The 16943-nt window shown below is 41.6% G+C and overlaps 1 protein-coding gene across 2 annotated transcripts in view; it reads left to right on the forward strand.

Annotated features, from left to right (window-relative positions):
* vwde (von Willebrand factor D and EGF domains) overlaps positions 1–16943 on the forward strand; it is a 239477-nt gene that overhangs the window by 105528 nt on the left and 117006 nt on the right. For both annotated transcript variants that reach the window (XM_063042310.1, XM_063042311.1), the window contains exons 9-10: positions 3199–3272; positions 4794–5067. In XM_063042310.1, the coding sequence (XP_062898380.1) occupies positions 3199–3272; positions 4794–5067 (348 nt within the window). The remainder of the gene's footprint in view (positions 1–3198; positions 3273–4793; positions 5068–16943) is intronic.

The following is a 16943-nucleotide window of genomic DNA, read 5'->3' on the forward strand; positions in this document are numbered from 1 at the left end:
ACCACTGGGATTTACGATGCTGGACACAAGTAATCTGAGACATTTTAAAACAAATGACATCAATTCAGATGATTATTGAAAGAAATTAAATCACCATGAATTAAAACTGTTTTGGGAAAATATCTGTAATAAATGTAAAGTAATAAAAATGTAGGCAATCTTGCCTTTTAAGTGATAATTGCTAGTTATGCAGTGTTTTTTGCTTTTGGCTTCGTGTTAGATAAGCGACTTTGACCTGAAAATAAAGTCCTACTGAGTTTCAGTGAGCCTTCTCTCATGTTCAATGTGTCTTTCAATTCTCTTTCTGCACAATGCTGATGTTTCTGACCTTCCATCGATGTCCTGCTCTTGCCATCCCGTCCAGTGATCGTTCTGGATCATTGTAGGCTTGGTTCTTTACATGTGACCCATTGGCTTTATACAGTGGGTATCTGTATTGATTTCAGTGTTTACAGACCTCCAATGAATGACAAGTACAGATAAACATTTTGGTTACATTTTAAAATTTAGAGATACAGGTACAGCATGATAACAAACCCTTCTGGTCCAACAAGCCTGCAGCACCCAGTTACAGCAGTGTGGCCAATTAACCTACTAACTCCTACATGTTTAGAATGTGGGGGGAATACCTGAGGAAACCCACACAGTCAAAGGGAGAACATACAAACTCCTTACGGACAGCAGTGGAACTTAAACTGGGCCAGTGAAGTTGTAATAGTGTTACACTAACCATTATGCTGCCTTGCCAATCATTTCATTTTTTTGTTTCATTTTCATTAAAATATAAATATGTGATACTTCAATCTATTTTAACTGAAGATATTAAAAAATTTATTTGTCTATTTATGAGCAATGAAATGCATTTTTGACCCCTGTCAGTCAGGGAGTACTGTCCCAGGTGTCCTAGGTTCGGAGCCATAGTTTTGATGCCTGTGGCCTGGTCACCATTTTCAGCCAATTCCATTTTGGAGAAGATCTACAGATCGGAACACTTTGGGCCAAAGGAAGCAGTACATAATTCAGCCCATTAACTTAAAGGCTTGATGGCCATGGTGCTTGGATGTTTAAGATATGGATCTTGTATGATATTTTAATTTCAGCAAATTTAGTATGACGCTTTCAATTCAGTTAATCCTGTATAAAGTTATTCTTGGGCTTATTGTTGCTTAATGTGTGGACATGGATGTTGTGGGTCCACCGACATATCTCAACACTGAATATTTAAAAGTTAGGTTTGTTGCGGAGTCTAGACTGGAGACATTTAAAGCAGGATTTTGTTTGAAGACGACCTCTTTCTGTCCTTGACCACAACTGTGGCAATGTGAGAGCGAAACATATTGCTGTTACAAAGAAGTCATAAGACACCAGTAGATAGAGCATTCTGAACTCCAAGGAATAATTGTATGGCTGCTAAGAGAAATATTAGTGGTGCTGTCTCTGGAAGGTGGGCAGTGGATGTTTGGTAGCTATGTTTGTTGGGGAGGGGAGTGGGGTTCTGTGATGGTGGTGTGTGTCTTCTGGGGTCTGCAAAATGGTGGAGTATAAGTGAAAAGCCTTGCCTCATGTATTACAAATTGAGTGACACACAAGGCTTTGGGCTGTCATGCAGCAACACTTTAATGTGGTCAAACAATTTCTCGTCCAACATATTTTTCTTTACCTTTTTATAGACCTGTTGACAAGATAGAAGGTAGTCTTTTGTCATATGCATTGAATGCATGATATATTAGCATTGAACAGCTTCCTAAACTCTGTTTCATTGTCTTCAGTGGAACCTACTTTCGAATACTTCATGTGTTTAGGGCATGCAACAGGGGACTTCTAATTTTCATCTGATTTTACATTGAGAGGAATTTCAACAGCCTGTTCATTTTTAACACGCATTACAAGCAAACAATGAAATGGGTTAGAATTTTTTCCCATATTGATGTCCTAAATGTATGTTGTAATATTCCAGGTGCATTGAACTCCACTTTTATGCAATCAAACTTGAGTTCAATGCAAACACGAGAAAGTCTGCAGATGCTGGAAATTCAAGCAACACACACAAAATGCTGGTGGAACGCAACAGGCCAGGCAGCATTTTGTGTGTGTTGAGTTCAATGCACATGTTATGTCACAGAATTGCAATATCCCAAAAAGGTAAATTCCTGCCTTGAATTATTGTGTAAACTCTAATTTAATAAAGCACTTGAATTATATATTTCAAACAGTAAACTGCACAATGAGAGTACAAATAGCATACAGTAAGGAAGCTAACATGATTACATACTACTGTAAATTTTAAAACTAGGGCTTCAGTTAGTATCTATATATCCAAATAACATGTTTATCATGTGGTAATTTCATTTACTGTTTCAGTCAGTATTTTCCCCAAAATAAGATTAAAATGTACTTCATATTATGTTTGATCAAAAATATTGGCAACTTTGAGGGGTTTTTTGCCTTTTAAATTATTTTCATATGATTGGGCATAAAACTGTCCTTGTAGTACAGTGATCAGGCAGCATCAAATAAAGTAATTTCTTAAAGTGGGTATTGGATAAATCCCTTTTATATTTAGGAGTGACTATTTTAATAATGCAGTCAATGTTGGCACTACCTCATTATTCCTCTTTTGCACGATTACTTTCTTTTGTAGTTTGAGTAATTTTTTGGCTTTCAACTGTATTGCTGCTGCAAAACACATTTTATGTCATATATGATAGTGGTAATAAATCTGATTCTGCAGTCTCTTTACTCAGAATCTCTAGCCTAGTCCAACATTTATGAATAACCCAATTTTAGTACAGAATATAAATATCAAAAGCTAAAAGGAACCATTCGAGTTTTCTATCAATTTCTTTTTTGTTGAAATATAAAATCTTCAGAAATGCATATACTTGTTCTAATGGTTTAAAATAGCTTAATTTTAAAAATTCTTTTGAAGATCAACAATCAAGCACAAGAAGCAGCTTGCAGAGAAAGTTAATCCATTCTGGAGAGTGGCTGGTTGTGTAGTCTGAGTAATGTCAAATTTGATGCAAAACTAATATTAAAGATTCAGGAAACGTGATTGAGTTGGATGTAACTTTTGCTTGAAATTCCTCTGTCTTACGCATTGGGTTGGTTGCTTTTGCAAAATGGAGAATTGCAGATATTTCTATATATCAAATAATGCACAGTTATTTTCAATGATGTTTTTCTCTTCAAATGTAGATAGTGGTGCAAGATATTCCTACTGCTTATTGTTACTCATTTACTGATCCACACCTGATCACATTCGATGGCAGGTAACTTCATTCACTTTCATTAGTTTATTTGATTGTGAAGTTTATTTTTCAGTTTGTTTTCCCTCATCTGCCAGTACCTGAAGGCATGTGTTTGTGTTTGGCCTTATTAGAGAATGCATGGAGATTGCTGCAGTTTTATGTTGGTGCTGCTCATTAGGAAAGTACAGTATGGAGCATGATTTTATGTAAGGGATAATATCACCCAAAATTTAAGTGGAATTGCTTCAGATGGGTGATTAGGTTTAAAAAGTAAAAATTATGTAACAGGTATCATCTAGTTTGTCCCCTCCTACTTTTGACGGAGGTTGGAGGTGGGACAGGTGACATTAAAACACTATTTTAAAGAGTTCAATGGGGCTATAGTTTACCAGATAAACAGTAATCCTGTTTATAATCATGGTCACGGAAGCTGAAGGATAAACTTTGCTGCATCTTTTACAATGATATGTGTAAAACATGAAGGAACATGATTACTACAGGCCCTGGAAACTTGTTCCCATTTCGCAAGTGTTCATACTGCCCCCATGTACCATAACTCATTAATTGTTCTGTTATAAATAGAATACCCTGAACAGAACATGCTCCACTTAATTGGAAAATTGTCTGCCACTCTTCATATCCATATGGGACGCCCATTTTCTTACATGATTTTCCTGACCCAGATGCCCAGCCTCCAAAGTTTCTCTTGTGCTCCTCCAGCACTTCAGGATAATGTTGGGTCATAGGTTCTTTTGCCCATTTCTCATCTTACATGCTGTCTTTCATAAAATTAGGCTTTAAGCTTGTTTTCTCCCTAGAAAAACAGCTGAAAACTTAAGTGTGAAATACAAAGTTGCACCCCAGGACATAGTAAAGCAAGGCCTTCCCTGTTATTGCAAAGATGAGTTTCAATACTTTAGCCATCAAATCTTAGTTGTATTTAATGTTTAATTTACTTCTGCAAGTGTGGAGTTTACTCCAATTTATACTGACTTTTGTCTTCCTCTTTACAATTCTTCATTCTATATCTGAAAATTGTTCTGAATGGTGATGTAAATAATGTGAGACAGTTAGTATATAGCTTTTGAAAGTATTTGCCTCTACAATTAAAACAAATTTAAGAGACTGCTGCTTTTGGAGGTGCTATTTTTGGAACCCATCTAATCTATTATTCCCACATGAGAGATCACATGGCATTATTTCAGAAGGTGTAGAAGAATCACTTAATGTAAAAATCTCTTTTCTTCTACATTTGTTTTTTCCAAAATGTAAGGTATTATCAAATACTCTGAATTAATTGTTTAGCAAATATTATATTTTTTGGAAAATGAAATCTGAGTTAACAATGTCTACTATTAACCATCATATTTCATTATAGCATTGTATTATATTTTTTTACAGTTGACTAGATACTGCAGAAACAATATTACAGCAATTTGTCAGTAATATATTTCTCATTCACAAATTATGTAGTGGAATTGTAGTGTCTGTTACTCTGGTTGTCATTTCTGGTAACTGAAATCTGTTTTGTTCACTCCCTAGGCGTTATGATAATTATAAAACTGGAACTTTTGTTCTATATATGAGTACTGCTCGAGACTTTGAAGTTCATGTTCGTCAATGGGATTGCGGGAGTATTCATTATCCAGCCTCTTGTAACTGTGGATTTGTGGCTAAAGAAGGGGGAGACATCATCGCTCTCGATATGTGTGATGGACAAATACGTGAAACGAGGCCACATTTATCTGTAAAAAGTCAAAACATGAAGGGCAACAATATTAAGATAACTGAATCTTATCAAGGAAAGAAAGTGACAGTAAGTATGGTTTTCAGTTTTGTTTTATATTTGTATCATTTTCTGTTCAACTATTCAGTAACAATTTTATATTTTGTGGAGGTATTAAATCATGTAATACATAAGTTGATTTGCATAATTTCAAAGAATTAATTCTCTTAATTCAACTGGTAATTTAAGCTTCTGTAACTGTAAAGTATTGTACTAGTACCAATCTTATTAACGTGAATTTGGTTATGCTAATCGACACTAAGGGAGGTGTAAATTACTACATCAGAACAAAGGTATCTCATACCTTTCAATGACCTGATAACAGATCTATTTTGCAATAAATGCATTTTAGTAAGTAAATTCTCAGTAAATACATTCAACACAGAAACAGGCCCTTCAACCTATCATGCATGTGCTGACCTTCATGCACAGTCTGCTGTTGTACCCTGAATCAAAGGTGGCGATGAATCAGCATTTGGAGGGAGATTGAAAATCTGGCTGAGTGGTGCCACAATAACAAACTCCTACTCAATGTCAGCAAGACCAAGGAGCTGTTTATTGACTCTAAGAGAAGGAAACCAGAGATCCATGAGCCAGTTCACAGGAGGAGAGGGTTGGCAATATTAAATTCCTCAGTGTTATTATATTGGAAGACCTGTCCTGGGACCAGCACATAAGTGCAATTAGGAAGAAAACACAGCAGTACCTCCACTTCCTTAGGAGCTTGCAGAGACTCGGCATGACATCTAAAACTTCAACAAACTTCTATAGATGCCGACATCCCACCTCTCCCACATATTAATAGTTGTTCCCTGAAGCCCGCAAATTATATACAATGTCCCGCAGATCAATTTTTTTTGAGAGCAAGCAAGAGAGGGAGAGGGGGAGGGAGAGAGGGAGAGAGAGAAGAGTGTTCCAAAAAAAAAAGAAAATATAAGAAGTACGTCACCCCAGACTATACTAAAGTGTACCCCTGCCTAATAGGGGTCAAAAATAATGACAGTGTTGCTCGCTGCACTGTTTGCAACAGTCACTTTTCTATTGCCCATGGTGGGTTAAGACTGTAAAGGACATGTTGAGGTGTGTTTAACAGGTGTCATTCGTTCATTAGCATAGCTAATGTTATTTAAACTGCTGGCTGGCTGCTAAGGAGCTACTCTATTGCAGACATCCCACCTCTCCCGGAAGTTCAGGGAGCCTCCTGCAAACTGATGGTGCTACCTCCCTGAAATGAGTTTTTGCGGGGTGGGATGTCTGTAGATGTGCAGTGGTGAGTATATTAGCTGGCTGTATCATAGCCTGATATGGAGACACCAATGCCTTCGAAAGGAAAATCTAACAAAAAGTAATGTATATGGCCTAGTCCATCAGCACTCCCCAGATTGAACACACTTACACGAAACATTGTCACAGGAAATCAGCAATCCGATTACAAAAAGAAATAGAAAAGGCTTGTCAGAAGGGCAGTGTTATGATAATTGTAGGGAATTTTAACATGCGAGTGGTTTAGGAAAATCAGGTCGGCACTGGATCTCAAGAGAGAGAATTTGTAGAATGTCAGCGAGATGGCTTTTTACGACAACTTGTTGTTGAGCCCACTAGGGGATTGGCTGTACTGGCATTGTGTAATGAACCAGAGATGATTAGAGAGATTGAGGTGAAGGAACCCTAAGGAGGCAGTGATCATAACATGATTGTGTTCACTGTGAAATTTGACAATGGGAAGCCGAAATCTGATGAGTCAGTATTTCAGTGGAATAAAGGAAATTACAGTGGCATGAGAGAGGAACTGGCTAAAGTTGACTGGAAAGGGACTCCAGTGGGAAGGACAGTAGAGCAGCAATGGCTGGAGTTTATGTAAGAAGTGAGGAAGGTGCACGACAGATATATTCCAAAAAAGAAGACATTTTCTGATGGAAAAAGGATGCAGCCATGGCTGACGAGAAGTCAACGCCAAAGTTAAAGCAAAGGAGAGGGCATACAAGGAAGCAAAAACTAGTGGGAAGACAGAGGACTGGGAAGTTTTTAAAAGCTTCCAAAAGGAAACTAAGAAGGTTATTAAGAGGGAAAAGATGAACTATGAAAGGAAGCTAGCAAATAATATCAAAGAGGATACTAAAAGCTTTTTCAAGTATATAAAGAGTAAAAGGTAATAGTAGATATAGGACCAATAGAAAATGATGCTGGAGAAATTTTAATGAGAGATAAGGAGACGGCGGAGGAACTGAATGAGTATTTTGCATCTGTTTTCACTGAGGAAGACATCAGCAGTATATTGGACACTCAAGGGTGTCAGGGAAGAGAAGTGTGCACAATCACAATTAAGACAGAGAAAGTACTCAGGAAGCTGAATAGTCTAAGGGTCAATAAATCTCCTGGACCAGATGGAATGCACCCTCGTGTTCTGAAGGAAATAGCTGTGGAGATTGCGGAGGCATTAGCAATGATCTTTCAAAAGTCAATAGATTCTAGCATGGTTCCGGAGGACTGGAAGATTGCAAATGTCACTCCGCTATTTAAGAAGGGGGCAAGGAAGCAAAAAGGAAATTATAGATCTGTTAGCTTGACATCAGTGGTTGGGAAGTTGTTGGAGTTGATTGTCAAGGATGAGATTACGGAGTACCTGGTGGCATATGTCAAGATGGGCAGAACTCAGCATGGTTTCCTTAAAAGAAAATCCTGCCTGACAAACCTATTGCAATTTTTTGAGGAAATTACAAGTAGGCTTGACAAGGGAGATGCAGTGGATGTTGTGTATTTGGGTTTTCAGAAGGACTTTGACAAGGTGCCGCACATGAGGCTGCTAAACAAGATAAGAGCCCATGGAATTATGGGAAAGTTACATACGTGGATAGAGCATTGGCTGATTGGCAGGAAACAGAGAGTGGAAATAAAGGGATCCCATTCTGGTTGGCTGCCAGTTACCAGTGGTGTTCCACAGGGGTCCGTGTTGGGCCACTTCGTTTTACTTCGTACATCAATGATTTGGATTATGGAGTAGATGGCTTTGTGGCTAAGTTTGTTGATGATACAAAGATAGGTGGAGGGGCTGGTAGTGCTGAGGAAACAGAGAGTCTGCAGAGAGACTTGGATAGATTGAGAGAATGGGCAAAGAAGTGGCAAATGAAATACAATGTTGGAAAGTGTATGGTTATGCACTTCGGTAGAAGATATAAATGGGCAGACTATTATTTAAATGGGGAGAGAATTCAAAGTTCTGAGATGCAACGGGACTTGGGAGTCCTTATGCAGGATACCCTTAAGGTTAACCTCCAGGTTGAGTCGGTGGTGAAGAAAGCAAATGCAATGTTGGCATTCATTTCTAGAGGAATAGAGTATAGGAGCAGGGATGTGATGTTGAGGTTCTATAAGGCACTGGTAAGACTTCACTTGGAGTACTGTGGGCAGTTTTGGGCTCCTTATTTAAGAAAGGATGTGCTGACTTTGGAGAGGGTACAGAGAAGATTCACTAGAATGATTCTGGGAATGAAAGGTTTAACATATGAGGAACGTTTGTCCGCTCTTGGACTGTACTCCTTGGAGTTTAGAAGAATGAGGGGGGACCTCATAGAAACATTTCGAATGTTGAAAGGCATGGACAGAGTTGATGTGGCAAAGTTGTTTCCCATGGTGGGGGAGTCTAGTATGAGAGGGCATGAATAAAGGATTGAAGGGCCCCCATTCAGAACAGAGATGTGAAGAAATTTTTTTATCTAGAGGATGGTGAATCTGTGGAATTTGTTGCCACGGGCGGCAGTGGAGGCCAAGTCATTGGGTGTATTTAAGGCAGAGATTGATAGGTATCTGAGTAGCCAGGGCACCAAAGGTTATGGTGAGAAGGCGAGGGAGTGGGACTAAATGGGAGATTAGATCACCTCTTGATTGATTGGCGGAGCAGACTCAATGGGCTGAATGGCGGACTTCTGCTCCTTTGTCTTATGGTCTTATAGTCTTATTATTTTTATTATTATACCTTTTTGTATTTGGACAGTTTGTTGTCTTCAGTACTGTGGTTGAACACCCAAGTTGGGTAATCTTCCACTGATTCCGTTATGGTTATTATTCTATAGGTTTATTGAGTATGCCCACAAGAAAATGAATGTAAGGGTTGTATATGGTGACAATGTATGTACTTTGATATTAAAATTACTTTGAATTTTAATAATCCCATTTGCTCCATATTTTAAATCTATGCCTTCTTGTGTGAGACACAATTGGTGAAGGGAATATCTCTTCCCTGTCTATGACTCCCACAATTCTCTATTCCACGATCAGGTGTACCACCGCCTCCTCTGCTCCAAGGAAAATGTTCTACCCTATTCCATCTCTCCTTATAACTGAAATATTGTATCCCAGGCAACATGGCGGTAAATTTTATGAACTTATTTTGCCAATTTTCCATTGGACGGAGGAAGGTGCAAATAGTTTGTGTAAGCCTCCATCCCCAATACTACAATAAAAATCTGTGTTGATTATTATATAGAAACATAGAAACATAGAAAATAGGTGCAGGAGTAGGCCATTCGGCCCTTGGAGCCTGCACCTCCATTCAGTACGATCAAGGCTGATCATCCAACTCAGAACCCTGTACCTGCCTTCTCTCCATACCCCCTGATCCCTTTAGTCACAAGGGCCATATCTAATTCCCTCTTAAATATAGCCAATGAACTGGCCTCAACTGTTTCCTGTGGCAGAGAATTCCACAGATTCACCACTCTCTGTGTGAAGAAGTTTTTCCTCATCTCAGTCCTAAAAGGCTTCCCCTTTATCCTCAAACTGTGAGCCCTCGTTCTGGACTTCCCCAACATCATGAACAATCTTCCTGCATCTAGCCTGTCCAATCCCTTTAGAATTTTATACGTTTCAATCAGATCCCCCCTCAATCTTCTAAATTCCAGAGAGTATAAGCCTAGTCGATCCAGTCGTTCATCATATGAAAGTCCTGCCATCCCAGGAATCAATCTGGTGAACATTCTTTGTACTACCTCTATGGCAAGAATGTCTTTCCTCAGATTAGGGGACCAAAACTGCACACAGTACTCCAGGTGTGGTCTCACCAAGGCCTTGTACAACTGCAGTAGTACCTCCCTGCTCCTGTACTCGAATCCTCTTACTATACATCCCAGCATACCATTCGCCTTTTTCACCACCTGCTGTACCTGCGTGCCCACTTTCAACGACTGGTGTACAATGACACCCAGGTCTCGTTGCACCTCCCCTTTTCTTAATCGGCCACCATTCAGATAATAATCTGTTTTCCTGCTCTTGCCACCAAAGTGGATAACTTCACATTTATCCACATTCAATTGCATCTGCCATGAATTTGCCCACTCACCTAACCTATCCAAGTCACCCTGCATCCTCTTAGCATCCTCCTCACAGCTAACACTGCCACCCAGCTTCATTTCATCTGCTAACTTGGAGATGCTGCATTTAAATCTCTCGTCTAAGTCATTAATATATATGTTGTAAACAACTGGGGTCCCAGCACTGAGCCTTGCGGTACCCCACTAGTCACTGCTAGTGACTAGTGGGGTACCGCACTATAAACTTGATTAAAAAGATATTACTTGTACCAGTGCTAAATGTCAATTCTGAATTCCCACCCATCCACTGGTCAGTTGGAGTGGTTAGTAGATGACAGGAAACTGATCATAAACTAGAAGTGCCAGTACGTTGTGTATCTCCATTGGAACTTCTTTCTCACCAAATATAAGCTCAGATCAAATCTTATTTGATTTGTTATTCTTTGGGACAGGGCTAAGTTAAGGGAAGTTCCCTGTTGAAAGTAGTCCCTGCCCTGACGTTCCTCATACTGAATGTGCTGGACTCAAGATAAATGAGGTAGAAACCACTTGAGAATTTGACATAGGTCAACTCGTATACCTCCATTCAAAATGGTTCATCCATTGTCATCAATGAAGACCTTGACACCATTAGTATCTTTTACGAAGTTGAGTTGCTAGCTTGACACTCAACCTGGCACGGATGGAAAGTGTGCCCGGGAGCGGCTCGACTGGATTCGAACTTGGGAACCTTCGCTCCTGGAGTCCGGTGCTGATATCACTGCGCCATCAGCCGGCTATGATGGTGTCGAAACTAGTGCTTGATTTGGATTTAAGCGAGGGAGAGTTGCGCAGCATCAGCCTCACTCTCTCTTCCCAATTCCCATCTGGATCCAGTGGCAAGACAAGAGTGGAGTCGGCTGGAGATGGGACTTGGCACAGTGGATGACCAGGACATCTTAGGTGTCTTGTCATGCTCTACGCGTTCCACAATGCTTGCAGAGACCGCCTTCTTGACTGTTGGACCTTCCATTGGTCTTGTCCACTCAATCTGTCGGAGTCTGTCTTCATATGCTGGGACAGACAACTCCCTATCTCACCGAGGGTTTGAGACCCATCGGCTACCCTCACCTGGTTTAGCCGGCTTGTCGAAGCCGTTGCCTGGGGTGTGGCCGCTGTCGCATGCTAACAGCTACGGGGAGCCACAGGTGAGAGCTGAATGCCAGGTGGGGACCAAAGGTGGACTAACCGCTTTGAAAAGGATGCAACATGTTCCCCCACCAGAGGTGCTACCCCTCCCTGACACCCCATACACCCCAAAATAGGGACTTACTCATTACCATTGGTTAAATTAAATGTTTAATGGGGGGTGACTAGAGCATAGCGATTAGTGCGGGAGTTCAATTCCGGTGTCTTGTGTAAGAAAGTCTCCGATGTATGCATGGGTTTCCTTGGGGTGCTCCAGTTTCTTCTCATAGTCCAAAGACGCACCAGTTACTGGGCGGCACGGTTCAGTAGGCCAGATGGGCCTGCTCCTCGCGGTATCTCTAAATAAATAAATAAATAGGTACTCCATGTGGCAATGTGGCCAAAGAAAACCTAAATGCCTGGTATCACGTTTCCACCCCCACAAATAGGAACCAGTATTCACAGCATTCACAGTTAAGCATTCACAGTTAAGGATTAATTTAGATGTCCCGGTTTCAATCCAGATACCACAATTGGTTATAAATATTACCAAATTTATGACCAATTGTTAACAAATTTCACGACACATGCCGGTGATGATAAATCTGATTCTGATCCTAAGTAGTGGCCATTAACCTCAGTTTCATCGTACGTTTGTGGGAGAGCAATAGTAATGATCGGTGGTTCTCTCTCGGGGTCCGAGGAAGACTAAACATTGTGCCGTCATCTGTGGATACACATGTGGCTTCGGAGGCCGCAGGCTGAGACACACATGCGGTTGCAGGTTGGACATGGAATGGCGATTGAACAGGTGCATACACAGCTTTGCGGCGCCGGTCTCATGCTGCTGCAAGGCGCTGATTTCGGTCATCCTCAAAGTCAGATGCAGCTTTTCTGGTCAGGTTGCGCCATGCAGCCCTGTCAGCTGCGGACTCCTCAAGTTGTCGAGGCTGGAGGTCTGCCCATTTGATGTGCAATTTCTGATTGTCTTTGAACCTTTTTTTTGGGGTGGCTCTGATTGCGACTGCCATGCTCAAGCTCACCGTAGGGCAGTTGCCTGGGGATTCTTGTTTCACCCATGGGAATTACATGGCCAGTCCAGTGTAGCGGGACCTGGAGGATCCTTGCCTCAATGCTTGTGCTTTTGGCTCTGTCACGGAGTTCCTGGTTGGTGATTCGGTCCTGCCATCGAATCTTCATGATTGACTGCAGAGAGCGCACGTGAAACTGCTCCAGTTGTTTGATGTGCCTGTGGTACAGGGTCCAGGTTTCACGGCCGTACAGGAGAGAGCTGAGGACCACAGCCTTGTACACCTTGAGCTTGGTTGAAAGCTGATGTCTTTGTGCTCCAGAACTTTGACACAGAGTTTCCCGAGTGCCTGGCTGGCTTTCTGGTTCCTTGCTATGATCTCTTTGTCAATGGATCCATCACTGGAGATGGTGCTTCCTAGATACTTGAAACTCTCCACATTCTTCAGGACAGTGCCGTCGATGGTGATGCATGGCTGAGGAGGGTGACTGTTTGGTGTAGGTTATAGGAGAACCTCTGTCTTACCGAGGCTGATTGTCAGGCTGAACAGCTTTGAGGCTGCGGAGAACTTGTCGACAATCATCTGCGGGTGGTTCTCCTGGTGGGCCATGAGGGCACAGTCATCAGCAAACAGGGCTTCAGTGATGAGCCTCCACAACATTTTGGTCTTTGCAGCAAGGCGTCTCAGGTCAAACATCGATCCGTCTAGGCGATATCCTATGTAAATACCCAAGTCTAGGTCCTTAACAGCATGCTTCAGCATTTGGGTGAAGAAGAGGTTGAAGAGCACTGGTGCTAGAACGCACCCTTCCTTCATGCCATTTGAGATGTTGCAAGTCTCAGATGGGGAACCATCTGAGAACACTTCTCCTGTCACGCCATCGTGGAGCAGGCGGATGAGTGTAGTGAATTTCTGTGGGCAGCCAAGCTTTCTAAGGATGATCCACAGCGTGTTTCTGTTGACCATGTCAATTGTCAGATCAATGCAGACAGAGTATAATGTCATGTTCTGTTCCAGGCATTTCTCCTGTATCTGACTCACTGAGAAAATCATGTCGACAGTGCTGCGTTCGGGGCGAAAGCCACATTGTGACTCAGGAAGGTTCTCTTCTGACAGTGTTGGAATCAGTCTGTTGAGGTTGATGCAGGCGAGGATTTTTCCGGCAATGGAAAGTAGTGAGATGCCTCTGTAGTTCCCGCAGTCAGTCTGTGAACCTTTATTTTTGTAGAGGGCGATTATCGTTGCGTCTCTGAGGCCAGAGGTCATCTCTTCTTCTTCCCAAATGCTAGTCAGGGTGCTGTGGAAAGTCCCAAGTAATTCCTTGCTGAGTGCCTTGTACAGTTCAGCAGGGATTTCATCCTTGCTGGGTGCCTTGCGACTGCTCATCTGCGTGATAGCCTTCTTGACCTCATCTATCGAGGTAGGATCATTTAGCTCCTTGTGAATAGGGTGTTGGGGGATTTGGTTCAGAGCAGACTGGTCAACTGATGAAGGGTGGTTCAGAAGCTGGCTGAAATGCTCTTTCCATCTGTCTTAGTCCTTTAGCAGTGTGGTTCCATCAGTGGACAACAGTGGAGATGAGCCAGATCTTGAGGGGCTGAAGATCATCTTTCTTTCTTTATCTAACTTTCTATTGATTTAAAAGGAGCATAAATACAAACAAGAGGAGAATTATCTCAAATATATATATATCAATAACAATACAAACAGAAAGTGAAATAGACATTATCAAAGTCATACATAGTGTGAAGCTAGTATGCAGTATATAATAAAAAAGAAGACAACTAATTCTCCTCTTATCAATTCATGGAGGAAAAATAAACTATAAATTTTTAAATGAAGGCAAAAAACACTACACTATATGAGAGAAGGGGGAAAAAAGGACGGGGCAGTCCATTCTGAGGATACAACCAAAAAAAAGAAAGACTTTCTGATCAAATCTAAAACTCCAAAAAAAAATTGGAAGAGTAATAAACCAAATCAAATGCAAATATTGAATAAAAGGTCACCAGATTTGCTCAAGTTTAAAGGATGGATCAAATGTCTGACTTCTTATTTTCTCTAAACTTAAACAGGACATAATGGAGGAAAGCCAATAAAAGACAGTAGGTGGATTAGAATCCTTCCACTTCAGTAAAATGGCTCTCCTAGCCAATAAAGTTGAAAAGGCTATCATACATTGAACAGAAACAGGAATATTTCCTGGTTCCGATGGGATAATCCCAAATCCCTAAGTAAATTAGGTTGTAGGTCCAGATCCAAGACTTTTGATAACATTTTAAAAACATCTCTCCAAAGATTGTCTAGCTTTATGCAACACCAAAACATACGAGTTAAAGTGGCCACCTCAGTATTAAATCTGTCACAAATAGAATTGATGTTGGAAAAAATACGTGCTAGTTTATCCTTTGACATATGGGCCCGATGCACTACCTTGAACTGTATCAAGGAATGGTGGGCACAAATACATGAGTTATTAACCAAATGAAAAATTTTACTAAATTGATTATCTGAAAGTGACTCTTGAAATTCCAATTCCCAAGCATGTTTAATTTTATCATTGGATATCATTCGTAAATTCAATAACTGTCAACCCTTTTTGAAGTGGTTTAAGCTGAAAGACAGCATCTGTCATATTAGGTGGATAAGCAGAAGGGTAATTCGGCAGCAAACCATGTAAAAAAAATTCCTAATTTGTAAATATCTTAAAAAAAAGTTTACATTAGAAAAATCATATTTATCCACTACCTGAGAAAAAGACATTAAACAACCGAAGATCATCTTGATGGAGTTGAAGAGCAGCTTCGAGTTGTTGATGTCGGCGAAGCGTTGCACCTCTACATCTTTCCTATCCCAGCACAGGTCGTGCATCTTGCGAATTTCCTGTTGGGCATGGGCCTGAAGGGATTTGAACTGCTCTTGTTTGGGAATGGAGCTTGGGTCGCTTTGCCACTCCGTGAATGCTTTGTTCTTCCTGGCCAGGAGATCTTTGATGGCACTGTCATTCTCGTCAAACCAATATTGGTTGTTCCGGTCCTTGGGGCCGAGGACTGATTTTGCTGTCTCTGTTACCATCTCTTTAAACTGATTCCACTTCTGGGTTGGCCCACCAGTTAGTGGACTGTTGGCAGACAGCTTCTCATCGAGGGTGATCTGGAACTTGCGAAGATGCAGCGGTTTTTGGAGTCTGGCGGTGTTAAGAGTTGTTCTGATGAACTTAGAGCGCTCGGGATGGTGGGGAGCAATACGTACCTTCAATGTGGTGCAGACAAGACTGTGATCAGTCCAGCACTCCGCTGCTCGCATGGCTCTGGTGATGAGGACATCCTGGATGTCTCAGCGTCATACTATAACGTAGTTGGTCATGTGCCAATGTTTGGATTTTGGCTGCATCCATGTTGTCTTGTACTTGTTCGCCAGCCTGAACACTGTGTTTGTGATGAGGAGGTCGTATTCTGCACATTTGCTAAGGAGCAAGAGGCCATTGCTGTTCATATTGCCAATACCATGTTTGCCTAGAACCCCTTCCCAGCAACTGTGATTGCAGCCTACTCAGGCATTGAAGTCACTGAGCAGGATTAGTTTATCGTTGGCAGGGACTGAGCACAGAACAGAGCTAAGGTCAACGTAGAACTGTTCAATGGTCTCGTATTTGCTGGTCATGGTGGGGGCAGAAGCTCTGATGACTGTTGCGTGACTTTTATGGCTGAGGAGCAGACGTAGCCATATAAGCCTTTCGTTGATTCCCAGAGGCAGGTCGGAGAGTTGTTTCAGGAAGCTGGACTTGACTGCAAATCCAACTCCATGAATCCTCTCTTCATCTTGCGCTTTTCCTTTCCAAAACAAAATGTAGCCGCTGGTGGTTTCAGTCAGGGATCCTTCCTCCGCAAACCTGGTTTCACTTAGGGCTGCAATGTCGATGTTGTAGCGTGAAAGTTCTTTGGCAACAATGGCTGTTCCTCTTTGGGGTCTTGCTGAGTTCTCTCAGTCCACAAGTGTGCGGACATTCAATGATCCTAACAGAAGTTTCTTTCTTCTCCTTTGAGTGTAACCGCATTGGCTGATGAACTGCCAGCCGTGGCAAGCTGGCCAGTTATCTGTCTGTAGGTCAGGCAATGTTTAGGCCACCTTTTCTAGGCCCCTCCCTATCAAAGGGTGAGCAGTGCTGTCCTGAAAAGGGCTGCTCAGTCGCCATTGGTGCTGCCGGACTCCTCTGCTGCCCTGAGTACAGAGAAGAACAACCACTTTTCCAAAGGCCACCTACATGCGGGTTTGTGACTACAACTCCCAGTGGTCACCTCCGCCTGTTGCTTCGCCACTCACCCATCGCCGTAGGACATGTAGAAGACTGGTAGGAATTGAAAATTGGGAGATGAATGTTGCACAATGTAACCAGTGCATG

This window comes from Mobula hypostoma, chromosome 3 (genome assembly GCF_963921235.1).
Source record: "Mobula hypostoma chromosome 3, sMobHyp1.1, whole genome shotgun sequence".
Taxonomy (NCBI): domain Eukaryota; kingdom Metazoa; phylum Chordata; class Chondrichthyes; order Myliobatiformes; family Myliobatidae; genus Mobula; species Mobula hypostoma.